Source organism: Protomyctophum parallelum, assembly GCF_964188405.1.
Source record: "Protomyctophum parallelum genome assembly, chromosome: 3".
In the NCBI taxonomy this organism is placed as follows: domain Eukaryota; kingdom Metazoa; phylum Chordata; class Actinopteri; order Myctophiformes; family Myctophidae; genus Protomyctophum; species Protomyctophum parallelum.
Genome location: NC_139698.1, coordinates 1,931,694 through 1,950,091, shown reverse-complemented (window position 1 = coordinate 1,950,091; position 18,398 = coordinate 1,931,694). Strand labels below are relative to the sequence as shown.

At 46.5% G+C, this 18,398-nt stretch overlaps 1 protein-coding gene across 1 annotated transcript in view; it reads right to left on the bottom strand.

Moving 5' to 3' along the window:
* The window catches only part of LOC310856486 (nibrin-like), a 79,038-nt gene that overhangs the window by 44,504 nt on the left and 16,136 nt on the right, over window positions 1–18,398 (bottom strand). The window contains exons 7-10 of the mRNA XM_083761955.1: window positions 17,902–18,095; window positions 17,095–17,195; window positions 16,800–16,950; window positions 1,598–1,764 (exon numbers count right to left, since the gene is read on the bottom strand). Of these exons, the coding sequence (XP_083618081.1) occupies window positions 1,598–1,764; window positions 16,800–16,950; window positions 17,095–17,195; window positions 17,902–18,095 (613 nt within the window). The remainder of the gene's footprint in view (window positions 1–1,597; window positions 1,765–16,799; window positions 16,951–17,094; window positions 17,196–17,901; window positions 18,096–18,398) is intronic.

Sequence of the window (18,398 nt, the reverse complement as noted above, 5' to 3'; positions counted from 1 at the left end):
CCCAGATCCCAATAAGCTGTGAAACAAATTTGTGTAGCAAGCTTCTTGGATCTGGCAGCGTCAGGTTAACACACCGTTACAATATTACAAAAAGCCTATATTAAAATGACTTTAAGAAACTCACAATTACAAATCACATCCGAACCTCGGATGGATGACGATCACCAAGGACAGGGATATGAGGCATATAATAGCAGATCCTATACTTTGAACGAAGGTCCATGGGGGCTGTGTGCAAAGATCCTGGTGCTGGGGGTGACGAAGGCGTTGCCAGTGTTAAAAGTACATTTTCGGGCGAAACCGTTTCATGTTTGGTGCAATAAAGCTTTATGTACGAGATGTCCCGTATTTAGCAGACAACGGGTGTAGAGGGAAAGTACGAAAAACCTCGTAATTAATGAAGCAATAAGCCAAAAGAGGTTCCAGTTTACCTTTACGTTTATAATGAGACTGAGAGGCGTGGCCTCCTGACATCCGAGAGGCGTGGCTGAGAGGCACGAGACCTCCGACCCTCTAAAGACATTATAAATACAATACAAGGTAACCTGAGACCTGGTGTGTGTGCTACAGCTACAGTACCTTGGTGCAGTGGTCGGGTGTCCCTCTGTCTCCTACAGTACCTTGGTGCAGTGGTCGGGTGTCCCTCTGTCTCCTACAGTACCTTGTTGCAGTGGTCGGGTGTCCCTCTGTCTCCTACAGTACCTTGTTGCAGTGGTCGGGTGTCCCTCTGTCTCCTACAGTACCTTGTTGCAGTGGTTGGGTGTCCCTCTGCCTGCTGTACAGTACCTTGGTGCAGTGGTCGGGTGTCCCTCTGTCTCCTACAGTACCTTGTTGCAGTGGTCGGGTGTCCCTCTGTCTCCTACAGTACCTTGTTGCAGTGGTCGGGTGTCCCTCTGTCTCCTACAGTACCTTGTTGCAGTGGTCGGGTGTCCCTCTGCCTGCTGTACAGTACCTTGGTGCAGTGGTCGGGTGTCCCTCTGTCTGCTGTACAGTACCTTGGTGCAGTGGTCGGGTGTCCCTCTGCCTGCTGTACAGTACCTTGGTGCAGTGGTCGGGTGTCCCTCTGCCTGCTGTACAGTACCTTGTTGCAGTGGTCGGGTGTCCCTCTGCCTGCTGTACAGTACCTTGTTGCAGTGGTCGGGTGTCCCTCTGCCTGCTGTACAGTACCTTGGTGCAGTGGTCGGGTGTCCCTCTGCCTGCTGTACAGTACCTTGTTGCAGTGGTCGGGTGTCCCTCTGCCTGCTGTACAGTACCTTGGTGCAGTGGTTGGGTGTCCCTCTGTCTGCTGTACAGTACCTTGTTGCAGTGGTCGGGTGTCCCTCTGCCTGCTGTACAGTACCTTGGTGCAGTGGTTGGGTGTCCCTCTGTCTGCTGTACAGTACCTTGTTGCAGTGGTCGGGTGTCCCTCTGCCTGCTGTACAGTACCTTGGTGCAGTGGTTGGGTGTCCCTCTGTCTGCTGTACAGTACCTTGGTGCAGTGGTTGGGTGTCCCTCTGTCTGCTGTACAGTACCTTGTTGCAGTGGTCGGGTGTCCCTCTGCCTGCTGTACAGTACCTTGGTGCAGTGGTTGGGTGTCCCTCTGTCTGCTGTACAGTACCTTGTTGCAGTGGTCGGGTGTCCCTCTGCCTGCTGTGCGACTCGGCTGTGTTCTGCGCTGAGCCCAGGGAGGAGCTGATGGTCTCGTCCACCGTGGTCACCGAGCTGCCGCGGTGGCCCCGCCTCTTCTCAGGGGTCTCTCCCACCGCCGTCACACACGCTGCCACACTGAGGACACCACACACACACACACACACACACACACACACACACACACACACACACACACACACACACACACACACACACACACAGTTCATGAAAGCAGCACAAAGGTAGGTTCAAAGAGTGAACCTTTTACAAGCTCTTTATACATTCTGTGAGCTTGTAGATTAGCGATTTTTTAAACTTAGCAAAAATGCTTGTGTGTGCAATACGTGTACGTGTCTCTTTACTTGCGTGTGCACGTGTGCGTGTGCATGTGTGTGCGTGCGTGCGTACCTTTGTGAGGGCTCTGTGAGTGCGTATGCTGCGTGCATGCGTCCGTGCGTGTGTGTGTGTGTACCTTTGTGAGGGCTCTAGTGTGTTGACTGTAGTGTGTACCTTTGTGAGGGCTCTAGTGTGTTGACTGTAGTGTGTAGTACCTTTGTGAGGGCTCTAGTGTGTTGACTGTAGTGTGTAGTACCTTTGTGAGGGCTCTAGTGTGTTGACTGTAGTGTGTACCTTTGTGAGGGCTCTAGTGTGTTGACTGTAGTGTGTACCTTTGTGAGGGCTCTAGTGTGTTGACTGTAGTGTGTACCTTTGTGAGGGCTCTAGTGTGTTGACTGTAGTGTGTACCTTTGTGAGGGCTCTAGTGTGTTGACTGTAGTGTGTACCTTTGTGAGGGCTCTAGTGTGTTGACTGTAGTGTGTAGTACCTTTGTGAGGGCTCTAGTGTGTTGACTGTAGTGTGTACCTTTGTGAGGGCTCTAGTGTGTTGACTGTAGTGTGTAGTACCTTTGTGAGGGCTCTAGTGTGTTGACTGTAGTGTGTAGTACCTTTGTGAGGGCTCTAGTGTGTTGACTGTAGTGTGTACCTTTGTGAGGGCTCTAGTGTGTTGACTGTAGTGTGTACCTTTGTGAGGGCTCTAGTGTGTTGACTGTAGTGTGTACCTTTGTGAGGGCTCTAGTGTGTTGACTGTAGTGTGTAGTACCTTTGTGAGGGCTCTAGTGTGTTGACTGTAGTGTGTACCTTTGTGAGGGCTCTAGTGTGTTGACTGTAGTGTGTAGTACCTTTGTGAGGGCTCTAGTGTGTTGACTGTAGTGTGTACCTTTGTGAGGGCTCTAGTGTGTTGACTGTAGTGTGTACCTTTGTGAGGGCTCTAGTGTGTTGACTGTAGTGTGTAGTACCTTTGTGAGGGCTCTAGTGTGTTGACTGTAGTGTGTACCTTTGTGAGGGCTCTAGTGTGTTGACTGTAGTGTGTACCTTTGTGAGGGCTCTAGTGTGTTGACTGTAGTGTGTACCTTTGTGAGGGCTCTAGTGTGTTGACTGTAGTGTGTAGTACCTTTGTGAGGGCTCTAGTGTGTTGACTGTAGTGTGTACCTTTGTGAGGGCTCTAGTGTGTTGACTGTAGTGTGTAGTACCTTTGTGAGGGCTCTAGTGTGTTGACTGTAGTGTGTACCTTTGTGAGGGCTCTAGTGTGTTGACTGTAGTGTGTAGTACCTTTGTGAGGGCTCTAGTGTGTTGACTGTAGTGTGTAGTACCTTTGTGAGGGCTCTAGTGTGTTGACTGTAGTGTGTACCTTTGTGAGGGCTCTAGTGTGCTGACTGTAGTGTGTACCTTTGTGAGGGCTCTAGTGTGTTGACTGTAGTGTGTACCTTTGTGAGGGCTCTAGTGTGTTGACTGTAGTGTGTAGTACCTTTGTGAGGGCTCTAGTGTGTTGACTGTAGTGTGTACCTTTGTGAGGGCTCTAGTGTGTTGACTGTAGTGTGTACCTTTGTGAGGGCTCTAGTGTGTTGACTGTAGTGTGTAGTATCTTTGTGAGGGCTCTAGTGTGTTGACTGTAGTGTAGTACCTTTGTGAGGGCTCTAGTGTGTTGACTGTAGTGTGTACCTTTGTGAGGGCTCTAGTGTGTTGACTGTAGTGTGTACCTTTGTGAGGGCTCTAGTGTGTTGACTGTAGTGTGTAGTACCTTTGTGAGGGCTCTAGTGTGTTGACTGTAGTGTGTAGTACCTTTGTGAGGGCTCTAGTGTGTTGACTGTAGTGTGTAGTACCTTTGTGAGGGCTCTAGTGTGTTGACTGTAGTGTGTACCTTTGTGAGGGCTCTAGTGTGTTGACTGTAGTGTGTACCTTTGTGAGGGCTCTAGTGTGTTGACTGTAGTGTGTACCTTTGTGAGGGCTCTAGTGTGTTGACTGTAGTGTGTACCTTTGTGAGGGCTCTAGTGTGTTGACTGTAGTGTGTACCTTTGTGAGGGCTCTAGTGTGTTGACTGTAGTGTGTAGTACCTTTGTGAGGGCTCTAGTGTGTTGACTGTAGTGTGTACCTTTGTGAGGGCTCTAGTGTGTTGACTGTAGTGTGTAGTACCTTTGTGAGGGCTCTAGTGTGTTGACTGTAGTGTGTAGTACCTTTGTGAGGGCTCTAGTGTGTTGACTGTAGTGTGTACCTTTGTGAGGGCTCTAGTGTGTTGACTGTAGTGTGTACCTTTGTGAGGGCTCTAGTGTGTTGACTGTAGTGTGTACCTTTGTGAGGGCTCTAGTGTGTTGACTGTAGTGTGTAGTACCTTTGTGAGGGCTCTAGTGTGTTGACTGTAGTGTGTACCTTTGTGAGGGCTCTAGTGTGTTGACTGTAGTGTGTAGTACCTTTGTGAGGGCTCTAGTGTGTTGACTGTAGTGTGTACCTTTGTGAGGGCTCTAGTGTGTTGACTGTAGTGTGTACCTTTGTGAGGGCTCTAGTGTGTTGACTGTAGTGTGTAGTACCTTTGTGAGGGCTCTAGTGTGTTGACTGTAGTGTGTACCTTTGTGAGGGCTCTAGTGTGTTGACTGTAGTGTGTACCTTTGTGAGGGCTCTAGTGTGTTGACTGTAGTGTGTACCTTTGTGAGGGCTCTAGTGTGTTGACTGTAGTGTGTAGTACCTTTGTGAGGGCTCTAGTGTGTTGACTGTAGTGTGTACCTTTGTGAGGGCTCTAGTGTGTTGACTGTAGTGTGTAGTACCTTTGTGAGGGCTCTAGTGTGTTGACTGTAGTGTGTACCTTTGTGAGGGCTCTAGTGTGTTGACTGTAGTGTGTAGTACCTTTGTGAGGGCTCTAGTGTGTTGACTGTAGTGTGTAGTACCTTTGTGAGGGCTCTAGTGTGTTGACTGTAGTGTGTACCTTTGTGAGGGCTCTAGTGTGCTGACTGTAGTGTGTACCTTTGTGAGGGCTCTAGTGTGTTGACTGTAGTGTGTACCTTTGTGAGGGCTCTAGTGTGTTGACTGTAGTGTGTAGTACCTTTGTGAGGGCTCTAGTGTGTTGACTGTAGTGTGTACCTTTGTGAGGGCTCTAGTGTGTTGACTGTAGTGTGTACCTTTGTGAGGGCTCTAGTGTGTTGACTGTAGTGTGTAGTATCTTTGTGAGGGCTCTAGTGTGTTGACTGTAGTGTAGTACCTTTGTGAGGGCTCTAGTGTGTTGACTGTAGTGTGTACCTTTGTGAGGGCTCTAGTGTGTTGACTGTAGTGTGTACCTTTGTGAGGGCTCTAGTGTGTTGACTGTAGTGTGTAGTACCTTTGTGAGGGCTCTAGTGTGTTGACTGTAGTGTGTAGTACCTTTGTGAGGGCTCTAGTGTGTTGACTGTAGTGTGTAGTACCTTTGTGAGGGCTCTAGTGTGTTGACTGTAGTGTGTACCTTTGTGAGGGCTCTAGTGTGTTGACTGTAGTGTGTACCTTTGTGAGGGCTCTAGTGTGTTGACTGTAGTGTGTACCTTTGTGAGGGCTCTAGTGTGTTGACTGTAGTGTGTACCTTTGTGAGGGCTCTAGTGTGTTGACTGTAGTGTGTACCTTTGTGAGGGCTCTAGTGTGTTGACTGTAGTGTGTAGTACCTTTGTGAGGGCTCTAGTGTGTTGACTGTAGTGTGTACCTTTGTGAGGGCTCTAGTGTGTTGACTGTAGTGTGTACCTTTGTGAGGGCTCTAGTGTGTTGACTGTAGTGTGTAGTACCTTTGTGAGGGCTCTGTGTGTTGACTGTAGTGTGTAGTACCTTTGTGAGGGCTCTAGTGTGTTGACTGTAGTGTGTACCTTTGTGAGGGCTCTAGTGTGTTGACTGTAGTGTGTAGTACCTTTGTGAGGGCTCTAGTGTGTTGACTGTAGTGTGTAGTACCTTTGTGAGGGCTCTAGTGTGTTGACTGTAGTGTGTACCTTTGTGAGGGCTCTAGTGTGTTGACTGTAGTGTGTACCTTTGTGAGGGCTCTAGTGTGTTGACTGTAGTGTGTAGTACCTTTGTGAGGGCTCTAGTGTGTTGACTGTAGTGTGTACCTTTGTGAGGGCTCTAGTGTGTTGACTGTAGTGTGTAGTACCTTTGTGAGGGCTCTAGTGTGTTGACTGTAGTGTGTAGTACCTTTGTGAGGGCTCTAGTGTGTTGACTGTAGTGTGTACCTTTGTGAGGGCTCTAGTGTGTTGACTGTAGTGTGTACCTTTGTGAGGGCTCTAGTGTGTTGACTGTAGTGTGTAGTACCTTTGTGAGGGCTCTAGTGTGTTGACTGTAGTGTGTAGTACCTTTGTGAGGGCTCTAGTGTGTTGACTGTAGTGTGTAGTACCTTTGTGAGGGCTCTAGTGTGTTGACTGTAGTGTGTACCTTTGTGAGGGCTCTAGTGTGTTGACTGTAGTGTGTACCTTTGTGAGGGCTCTAGTGTGTTGACTGTAGTGTGTACCTTTGTGAGGGCTCTAGTGTGTTGACTGTAGTGTGTAGTACCTTTGTGAGGGCTCTAGTGTGTTGACTGTAGTGTGTACCTTTGTGAGGGCTCTAGTGTGTTGACTGTAGTGTGTAGTACCTTTGTGAGGGCTCTAGTGTGTTGACTGTAGTGTGTACCTTTGTGAGGGCTCTAGTGTGTTGACTGTAGTGTGTAGTACCTTTGTGAGGGCTCTAGTGTGTTGACTGTAGTGTGTAGTACCTTTGTGAGGGCTCTAGTGTGTTGACTGTAGTGTGTACCTTTGTGAGGGCTCTAGTGTGTTGACTGTAGTGTGTACCTTTGTGAGGGCTCTAGTGTGTTGACTGTAGTGTGTAGTACCTTTGTGAGGGCTCTAGTGTGTTGACTGTAGTGTGTACCTTTGTGAGGGCTCTAGTGTGTTGACTGTAGTGTGTAGTACCTTTGTGAGGGCTCTAGTGTGTTGACTGTAGTGTGTACCTTTGTGAGGGCTCTAGTGTGTTGACTGTAGTGTGTAGTACCTTTGTGAGGGCTCTAGTGTGTTGACTGTAGTGTGTACCTTTGTGAGGGCTCTAGTGTGTTGACTGTAGTGTGTACCTTTGTGAGGGCTCTAGTGTGTTGACTGTAGTGTGTACCTTTGTGAGGGCTCTAGTGTGCTGACTGTAGTGTGTACCTTTGTGAGGGCTCTAGTGTGTTGACTGTAGTGTGTAGTACCTTTGTGAGGGCTCTAGTGTGTTGACTGTAGTGTGTACCTTTGTGAGGGCTCTAGTGTGTTGACTGTAGTGTGTAGTATCTTTGTGAGGGCTCTAGTGTGTTGACTGTAGTGTGTACCTTTGTGAGGGCTCTAGTGTGTTGACTGTAGTGTGTAGTATCTTTGTGAGGGCTCTAGTGTGTTGACTGTAGTGTGTACCTTTGTGAGGGCTCTAGTGTGTTGACTGTAGTGTGTACCTTTGTGAGGGCTCTAGTGTGTTGACTGTAGTGTGTAGTACCTTTGTGAGGGCTCTAGTGTGTTGACTGTAGTGTGTAGTACCTTTGTGAGGGCTCTAGTGTGTTGACTGTAGTGTGTAGTACCTTTGTGAGGGCTCTAGTGTGCTGACTGTAGTGTGTAGTACCTTTGTGAGGGCTCTAGTGTGTTGACTGTAGTGTGTACCTTTGTGAGGGCTCTAGTGTGTTGACTGTAGTGTGTACCTTTGTGAGGGCTCTAGTGTGTACCTTTGTGAGGGCTCTAGTGTGTTGACTGTAGTGTGTACCTTTGTGAGGGCTCTAGTGTGTTGACTGTAGTGTGTACCTTTGTGAGGGCTCTAGTGTGTTGACTGTAGTGTGTACCTTTGTGAGGGCTCTAGTGTGTTGACTGTAGTGTGTACCTTTGTGAGGGCTCTAGTGTGTTGACTGTAGTGTGTACCTTTGTGAGGGCTCTAGTGTGTTGACTGTAGTGTGTAGTACCTTTGTGAGGGCTCTAGTGTGTTGACTGTAGTGTGTACCTTTGTGAGGGCTCTAGTGTGTTGACTGTAGTGTGTAGTACCTTTGTGAGGGCTCTAGTGTGTTGACTGTAGTGTGTACCTTTGTGAGGGCTCTAGTGTGTTGACTGTAGTGTGTACCTTTGTGAGGGCTCTAGTGTGTTGACTGTAGTGTGTAGTACCTTTGTGAGGGCTCTAGTGTGTTGACTGTAGTGTGTAGTACCTTTGTGAGGGCTCTAGTGTGTTGACTGTAGTGTGTAGTACCTTTGTGAGGGCTCTAGTGTGTTGACTGTAGTGTGTACCTTTGTGAGGGCTCTAGTGTGTTGACTGTAGTGTGTAGTACCTTTGTGAGGGCTCTGTGTGTTGACTGTAGTGTGTACCTTTGTGAGGGCTCTAGTGTGTTGACTGTAGTGTGTACCTTTGTGAGGGCTCTAGTGTGTTGACTGTAGTGTGTACCTTTGTGAGGGCTCTAGTGTGTTGACTGTAGTGTGTACCTTTGTGAGGGCTCTAGTGTGTTGACTGTAGTGTGTACCTTTGTGAGGGCTCTAGTGTGTTGACTGTAGTGTGTAGTACCTTTGTGAGGGCTCTAGTGTGTTGACTGTAGTGTGTACCTTTGTGAGGGCTCTAGTGTGTTGACTGTAGTGTGTACCTTTGTGAGGGCTCTGTGTTGACTGTAGTGTGTAGTACCTTTGTGAGGGCTCTAGTGTGTTGACTGTAGTGTGTAGTACCTTTGTGAGGGCTCTAGTGTGTTGACTGTAGTGTGTACCTTTGTGAGGGCTCTAGTGTGTTGACTGTAGTGTGTACCTTTGTGAGGGCTCTAGTGTGCTGACTGTAGTGTGTAGTACCTTTGTGAGGGCTCTAGTGTGTTGACTGTAGTGTGTAGTACCTTTGTGAGGGCTCTAGTGTGTTGACTGTAGTGTGTAGTACCTTTGTGAGGGCTCTAGTGTGTTGACTGTAGTGTGTACCTTTGTGAGGGCTCTAGTGTGTTGACTGTAGTGTGTAGTACCTTTGTGAGGGCTCTAGTGTGTTGACTGTAGTGTGTACCTTTGTGAGGGCTCTAGTGTGTTGACTGTAGTGTGTAGTACCTTTGTGAGGGCTCTAGTGTGTTGACTGTAGTGTGTAGTACCTTTGTGAGGGCTCTAGTGTGTTGACTGTAGTGTGTACCTTTGTGAGGGTTCTAGTGTGTTGACTGTAGTGTGTACCTTTGTGAGGGCTCTAGTGTGTTGACTGTAGTGTGTACCTTTGTGAGGGCTCTAGTGTGTTGACTGTAGTGTGTACCTTTGTGAGGGCTCTAGTGTGTTGACTGTAGTGTGTAGTACCTTTGTGAGGGCTCTAGTGTGTTGACTGTAGTGTGTACCTTTGTGAGGGCTCTAGTGTGTTGACTGTAGTGTGTAGTACCTTTGTGAGGGCTCTAGTGTGTTGACTGTAGTGTGTACCTTTGTGAGGGCTCTAGTGTGTTGACTGTAGTGTGTACCTTTGTGAGGGCTCTAGTGTGTTGACTGTAGTGTGTACCTTTGTGAGGGCTCTAGTGTGTTGACTGTAGTGTGTACCTTTGTGAGGGCTCTAGTGTGTTGACTGTAGTGTGTACCTTTGTGAGGGCTCTAGTGTGCTGACTGTAGTGTGTACCTTTGTGAGGGCTCTAGTGTGTTGACTGTAGTGTGTACCTTTGTGAGGGCTCTAGTGTGTTGACTGTAGTGTGTAGTACCTTTGTGAGGGCTCTAGTGTGTTGACTGTAGTGTGTAGTACCTTTGTGAGGGCTCTAGTGTGTTGACTGTAGTGTGTAGTATCTTTGTGAGGGCTCTAGTGTGTTGACTGTAGTGTAGTACCTTTGTGAGGGCTCTAGTGTGTTGACTGTAGTGTGTAGTACCTTTGTGAGGGCTCTAGTGTGTTGACTGTAGTGTGTACCTTTGTGAGGGCTCTAGTGTGCTGACTGTAGTGTGTACCTTTGTGAGGGCTCTAGTGTGTTGACTGTAGTGTGTACCTTTGTGAGGGCTCTAGTGTGTTGACTGTAGTGTGTAGTACCTTTGTGAGGGCTCTAGTGTGTTGACTGTAGTGTGTAGTATCTTTGTGAGGGCTCTAGTGTGTTGACTGTAGTGTGTACCTTTGTGAGGGCTCTAGTGTGTTGACTGTAGTGTGTACCTTTGTGAGGGCTCTAGTGTGTTGACTGTAGTGTGTACCTTTGTGAGGGCTCTAGTGTGTTGACTGTAGTGTGTAGTACATTTGTGAGGGCTCTAGTGTGTTGACTGTAGTGTGTACCTTTGTGAGGGCTCTAGTGTGTTGACTGTAGTGTGTAGTACATTTGTGAGGGCTCTAGTGTGTTGACTGTAGTGTGTACCTTTGTGAGGGCTCTAGTGTGTTGACTGTAGTGTGTACCTTTGTGAGGGCTCTAGTGTGTTGACTGTAGTGTGTACCTTTGTGAGGGCTCTAGTGTGTTGACTGTAGTGTGTACCTTTGTGAGGGCTCTAGTGTGTTGACTGTAGTGTGTAGTACCTTTGTGAGGGCTCTAGTGTGTTGACTGTAGTGTGTACCTTTGTGAGGGCTCTAGTGTGTTGACTGTAGTGTGTAGTACCTTTGTGAGGGCTCTAGTGTGTTGACTGTAGTGTGTAGTACCTTTGTGAGGGCTCTAGTGTGTTGACTGTAGTGTGTAGTACCTTTGTGAGGGCTCTAGTGTGTTGACTGTAGTGTGTAGTACCTTTGTGAGGGCTCTAGTGTGTTGACTGTAGTGTGTAGTACCTTTGTGAGGGCTCTAGTGTGTTGACTGTAGTGTGTACCTTTGTGAGGGCTCTAGTGTGTTGACTGTAGTGTGTAGTACCTTTGTGAGGGCTCTAGTGTGTTGACTGTAGTGTGTACCTTTGTGAGGGCTCTAGTGTGTTGACTGTAGTGTGTACCTTTGTGAGGGCTCTAGTGTGTTGACTGTAGTGTGTACCTTTGTGAGGGCTCTAGTGTGTTGACTGTAGTGTGTACCTTTGTGAGGGCTCTAGTGTGTTGACTGTAGTGTGTAGTACCTTTGTGAGGGCTCTAGTGTGTTGACTGTAGTGTGTACCTTTGTGAGGGCTCTAGTGTGTTGACTGTAGTGTGTACCTTTGTGAGGGCTCTAGTGTGTTGACTGTAGTGTGTAGTACCTTTGTGAGGGCTCTAGTGTGTTGACTGTAGTGTGTAGTACCTTTGTGAGGGCTCTAGTGTGTTGACTGTAGTGTGTAGTACCTTTGTGAGGGCTCTAGTGTGTTGACTGTAGTGTGTAGTACCTTTGTGAGGGCTCTAGTGTGTTGACTGTAGTGTGTAGTACCTTTGTGAGGGCTCTAGTGTGTTGACTGTAGTGTGTACCTTTGTGAGGGCTCTAGTGTGTTGACTGTAGTGTGTACCTTTGTGAGGGCTCTAGTGTGTTGACTGTAGTGTGTAGTACCTTTTACACCCTCCAGAAAAACGCGATTACGCGATCGCATAATTCATTGCATAATCAGCCAAATTGCGCTGATTACGCGGGGATCCATTTATTTCTAAAAGGGCGCATATTTCGCATAATCGCATATGTCCGCGCTGAATATGCGAATGATGCGGGGCTCGCTTGATTTCACAATTTCCGCATATTTTCGCATAAAAGGAAAAAAAGTTTAACTTGAGCGAAGTGGTGATGTGATTCACGTGCGACGCGCTACGTCACCGGATCGCGCGTTCATCATAGTAAAACAACAACACAACAGCATCTGGATGGAAGAATAGTCAGTGGAACTCGGACGAGAGAAACAATGAAAAAGGCTAATAAATCCCACTTACCAACACACATTTCAGCCCGAGACCGGGCAAAGCAATACCCAGGGGTATTGCATGAGAGTGGGGGGAAATTGTTTTGCACCCCGTGCAACTGCGTTTTGGAGCACTTACGCAAATCAACGGTGTCGAACCATTTCGCTAGCGCTAAACATGCCAAAATGCTTGCTGCTGCTGCAGACAAAGTTGTCTCCAAACAAGTGACGTTCACCGAGGCATCGACCTCAAAAACCATTGCAAGGGAAACACGAAATGAGGTGAGTAGCGTTTGAGCTGGTTAGATTGAATGAGAGACGGGGAAGAGTGTGTGTGTGTGTGTGTGTGTGTGTGTGTGTGTGTGTGTGTGTGTGTGTGTGTGTGTGTGCGTGCGTGCGTCAGAGAAGCGCGTGTCAGAAATAAATTAATAAATACCTAATGATTAAAATAAATGCTCTTAGTAAAACTGTATGGGACAAAGTCAAGTGATTTAACAGTCATATAGCTGTGTGTGCATACGTGCCAAATAATGAAAATAGCCTAATGATTAAATTAAATGCTCATAGGTGTGTGTGTGTGTGTGTGTGTGTGTGTGTGTGTGTGTGTGTGTGTGTGTGTGTGTGTGTGTGTGTGTGTGTGTGTGTGTGTGTGTGTGTGTAAATAAGACAGCCCAATAGTAATAAATATATATATATTTTTTCTTTTCTTTAGCTATGTGAGACCTGGGTCACCACCTGCACTGCAGTGAACATACCCTTGTCTAAGAGTGACCACCCTACAATGAGGAAATTCCTGAATGAAAGGGTAATAAATGGTGGAGCGATTCCAGGATTTCACCAGCTGCAAGAGAAACACTTGGGAGCCGTATATGAGAAGGAAAAAGAAGAGTTGAAGACACTTCTTGCAGGAAAACCTGTTGCTGTGATCTTCGATGAGACTCCAGATGTAGAGGGGAGATGCGTGTTGAACATCCTGCTTGCACCACTAGAGAAGGATGATTCTGGTCGGATCTTGGCTTACCTTGCAGACACAGTGTTCCTTGAGCAGTGCAATCATTCCACTGTATCTGTAGCTGTTGTAAATTGCCTACAAGAATACAGCATTAAAAATGAGGATGTGATTGTGTTTGACACAGATAATGCGGCATACATGAAGAAGGCATTCAAAGCTGCTCTTCATGCGCTGTACCCCAACTCACTGCACATCACGTGCATGGCACACATAATGAACCTCATCGGCAACGCCTTCCGCAAACCTTTTGTTCAGTTGAATAGCTTCATGATGAGTTTCTCCCAGATGTTCTTCAATGCTGGATCACGCAAGAGAAGATATCTCTCCTTCATGACAAACAAGCTGCCAGGAAAAAGGGTGACCATGCCTCCAAACCCCTGTGCAACACGTTGGAACTCTTGGTTCTTTGCCGTACAATACCACAGAGGGTACTTTGGACTGTACAAGGAGTTCATTGAGATGGAGAAACAGGTAAAAAGTAAAGTACAACTTCACTTAACAGTAATTGTCCCCTTCTCCACCAATCATGCCCCTTACACCTACACACATTTGTATATATAATGTATAAACAAATAAATAAATTATCATTATCAATCATGCACAAGCATAAATTAGTTAATTATATCAAAATAAAACCGTAGTAATATATATATATAACACTTAACTGTTTGACCTAATCACATTATTTCTCTTTTCTTTCTGTGTTTTTCATTCACAGGTGTGTGGCAGAAGTGTACCACCGTCTGTGGAGAGACTCCATGACATGCTTCAAGACCCAAACCTGGTTCCGTCCCTGAATGTGCAGATCAATATCATGGCTGACAAGTGCAAACCCATCCTCAATCTACTAGACATCTTCGAGAGCAGACGCCCAGTGACCATAAAGATCTTCAATTATCTGGAGGATCTGCAGGTGGTCATTGCTGCCAACAAAGAGCTGCAGTATGACATATGTGCTGAATACTTCGAGGAGTTTGACCTACCACACCACACGAAGACCGAGATCCTCGGCACAGTTGGCGAGGCATACGTCAATGCTGAAGATAAGCTCACCAAGTACATGTCAGATGGCCAGCCAGCCATAGAATTTCTCAAGGAGGTCAGGGTGTTTGATCCTCGTCACATCGCATTCCTAGATGACTCTGTAGAAAGCTACAAGGCCATTCCAGGTTTCAGTCATGTGCCAAGAGATGAATTTGATTCTTATTTCACAACCCTGGGTCCAGCAGCACTCAGAGCTTCAGCTTCTGGTGTGGTGGATTTGGATGTGTTCTGGGATGGCCTACAGGAGAGACTTCCTGTGCTGTCCAGCTTAGCCCGCAGGTACAAGGATGCTGTCTCCAATTCAGCTGATGCTGAACGGAGTAACAGCATCTATAAGCTAGTGTTGTCAAACAGAAGGAGGTCAACGACCAACAACAACCTAAAAGCGTTGGTCTTCTTGTGCCATAATCAACGCATCCTCAGTGGAGCGTTTGAGAGGGAGGAGAGGGCGAAGGGAAAGGAGGCAGAGCGGGAGGATTTGGAGGAGTGGGAGGACATAGATGTTGAGGGAGAGGGGATGCAGGAAGATTGATTTATTTGGACAGTGACAGACCAGACTATGCAGTCGGAAAAAAATCCTGCATTAAATGAGTCCACTGTGTTTGAAAATGACCTAGTCATACAACTTGAGCACCTTAAGTTTTACTACAACAAAGTTGTAGATTGCACCTTTTGTTTTGTAGCAAATAATACAGTATTATTGTGTTAACTAAGGTTTATAACCATTACAAAAATGATCACATTTTCTTATGTCATTGCTGTCGGGTCGGAACTTATGTCCTAAACCGTTTATTCTTTATTATTTTAAAACATTTTAAAATGGTGGAAATAGCCAATCTACAAGGTCACAACATGTCACAATGCGACATGCTTGTATTTTATTTTTTTGATTTTCACTACTATCCATGTTTAAACTTTTCATGTTTTATTTCCCCCCATAAATTATGCCTCTACTATGTTACACAAGAGTGTCATACACTAGTAGTGAAAATTGACTTATCTACAAGCTCACATGTCCCAATGTGACATGCTGGTCTATTTGCACTACTACTTCTGTATGACACTCTTGTGTGACATAGTACTGCCTTCACTTATGGGGAAAAAACATGAAGGGCTCCATTTTCGTCGCCCCTAAACTTACTATTTTGCAAAACATTTTTGAATAGTTAAAATGGCCAGTCTACAAGCTCACAACGTGTCGTGTCAATGTAGATTGGCTAGTTGAACTATTCAAAAATGTTTTTCAAAATAGTAAAAAAAAAAAAAGGCAAAGAAGTTTTGGGATAAGGCATAAGGGGTATAGCGGTGACGAACATGGATATGAGGTTTCTTCCCAACAGCAATTAAAAGTATGTTTGCCTCATTGAGAGATCTGTTTTTTCCAAGAGCTGTTATCCTGTGATTTTGGATGTTTGGATCCTGTGATTTTCAACAGTTACGTGCTCAGTTTCAACGGTGTGTCTTTGAAAATATTGTTCTACCTCACTTTTATTAAGGTTATTTTAATTTTGTTTTAAATTTGTTTTAAGTTTGTTGTAACTCAGGAAAATGACTGCATACAACTTGAGCACTTTACGTACAACCGAGTTGTAAGACATTGCACTTTTGTTTTGTAACAATACAGTCTAAGATTTAAGTTGAGAAAATAAAAAACTGAATCTGATGTAGCTTGCTTTTACTATGCTTTAATGTCTCCTGTTCATTCAGTAGTAGCCTAACAGCAAACAGAGAAGAATCATCTTTTTTCCAGTTCCTGAATATTTTTCGCATAATCGCAACTGTCCGCATATTCCGCAACTTTCCGCATATTCCACAACGTTCCGCATATTCCGCAATTTACCGCATATTCCGCATAATCGCAACTGTCCGCATATTCCGCAACTTTCCGCATATTCCACAACGTTCCGCATATTCCGCAATTTACCGCATATTCCGCATAATCGCAACTGTCCGCATATTCCGCAACTTCCCGCATATTCCACAACTTCCCGCATATTCCGCAATTTACCGCATATTCCGCATAATCGCAACTTCCCGCATATTCCGCAACTTCTCGCATATTCCGCTATGTCCCGCATATTCCGCTATGTCCCGCATATTTCGCAACTTCCCGCAATTTCACCGCATAAAAGCGCAGAAAAACCCCGCATATTTAATCGCATAATCAAGGATTTTGGCCCGCAAAATCAAGGATTTTGGCCCGCTTAATCAAGGATTTTTGCCCGCGCTTTTCTGGAGGGTCTAACCTTTGTGAGGGCTCTAGTGTGTTGACTGTAGTGTGTAGTACCTTTGTGAGGGCTCTAGTGTGTTGACTGTAGTGTGTACCTTTGTGAGGGCTCTAGTGTGTTGACTGTAGTGTGTAGTACCTTTGTGAGGGCTCTAGTGTGTTGACTGTAGTGTGTAGTACCTTTGTGAGGGCTCTAGTGTGTTGACTGTAGTGTGTACCTTTGTGAGGGCTCTAGTGTGTTGACTGTAGTGTGTACCTTTGTGAGGGCTCTAGTGTGTTGACTGTAGTGTGTACCTTTGTGAGGGCTCTAGTGTGTTGACTGTAGTGTGTACCTTTGTGAGGGCTCTAGTGTGTTGACTGTAGTGTGTAGTACCTTTGTGAGGGCTCTAGTGTGTTGACTGTAGTGTGTACCTTTGTGAGGGCTCTAGTGTGTTGACTGTAGTGTGTACCTTTGTGAGGGCTCTAGTGTGTTGACTGTAGTGTGTAGTACCTTTGTGAGGGCTCTAGTGTGTTGACTGTAGTGTGTACCTTTGTGAGGGCTCTAGTGTGTTGACTGTAGTGTGTACCTTTGTGAGGGCTCTAGTGTGTTGACTGTAGTGTGTACCTTTGTGAGGGCTCTAGTGTGTTGACTGTAGTGTGTACCTTTGTGAGGGCTCTAGTGTGTTGACTGTAGTGTGTACCTTTGTGAGGGCTCTAGTGTGTTGACTGTAGTGTGTAGTACCTTTGTGAGGGCTCTAGTGTGTTGACTGTAGTGTGTACCTTTGTGAGGGCTCTAGTGTGTTGACTGTAGTGTGTACCTTTGTGAGGGCTCTAGTGTGTTGACTGTAGTGTGTACCTTTGTGAGGGCTCTAGTGTGTTGACTGTAGTGTGTACCTTTGTGAGGGCTCTAGTGTGTTGACTGTAGTGTGTACCTTTGTGAGGGCTCCGTGTTGACTGCGTATGCCGTGATGTTCAGACTTTCTCCCGCCGGCAACACCGTCTCCTCCACTGCATTCTGGGAAAGTGTGGCGGAAGGAATTCTACTGGAGGTCGAACTACTTTGACCGGTGTCTGAAACCCCCGCTGAAAAGAGAGAGAGAGAGAGAGAGAGAGAAAGAAATTAAATCAATGAGAAAAATGATGATCTGCAATCGATTTTGATTGATTTTATTGCTTTCTCATTGATCTCTCATCAATGATCACCATGCAACTGGCTGGACTGAATACCTGTGTCTGTGATGGAGGAGGAGGGGTTGCAGTATTTGTCACAGCAGATATAAATGGCCGCCAGGCCGATCTCTGACTCCGGGATCAAGCGAAGGCCTTTCCTGTGTCGCGGCAGAGAAGGAGCAGAAAGAGCGTTAAGTACGATCAATGCTCCAAGTTATAGAATGATTCTACAACAGGTCGTTTCGAGGAAGCAATCTGATTGGCTGAAACAGCCTTCTAGCCGTGGGTCAAACCAGCACCGTTCACCACCGAATCAAAACAAAGAATTCAGCCGCTTCCCAGAGCGCTAGCAAACTCGGTGGCTAGGCTAGCTAGTTTCTTGGGACATTTGTGGTCTTAGTGACTACATCTGTCATTAAAAATAGCTCATAGCGCGCCACGAGCTTGTAGGTCTGCTGTTTTTGAAAAAAGAAAAGCAGATGAAATGAAAATGTGTCGCAAATCCTGACAGAAAACTGTCAGGATCTAGAAGACATTTAACCCATTCTGAACGGGCACCCATTTTGGTGTCGGCATCATGTTATGCTTTAGCTATTTAAAAATAGCAGATCTACAAGCTCATATCGCGCCACCGAGTGGCGCGATACGAGCTTGTAGATCTGCTATTTTTGAAAAATCGAAGAGCGACTGACATTTTTAGAATCTGATCTCAGGTCAGAATGGGGTTAATCAGACCAGTGTGTGTCCGGCGGAAACCTCGTATGAATCTGATCTCAGGTCAGAATGGGTTAATAAATGTCGACGTCGGGCCTAAATGGGTTAAAACACCAACACGGGGGGGTCCAGTGGGTGTGTGATACGTACTGGTGCAGACTGGTCCTGACCGCCCGGGCCCAGTCCACGGTGGACGAGGGCAGCAGGGAGGCCTGGGAGTTCCCGCTGACCACGTCCACCACGCAGCTCTGCGGAGACTGCAGCAGCGGGAGGGGCAGACTGCCCTCGCCCAGCAGCTGGCTGCGGCCGCCTCCCAACGCCACCGCCGCACTGAGGCGCTTGAGCTGTGGAGGACAACAGACACAATAAACCATGAATACTAGAGCTGTGGAGGACAACAGACACAATAAACCATGAATACTAGAGCTGTGGAGGACAACAGATACAATAAACCATGAATACTAGAGCTGTGGAGGACAGCAGACACAATAAACCATGAATACTAGAGCTGTGGAGGACAACAGACACAATAAACCATGAATACTAGAGCTGTGGAGGACAACAGACACAATAAACCATGAATACTAGAGCTGTGGAGGACAACAGATACAATAAACCATGAATACTAGAGCTGTGGAGGACAACAG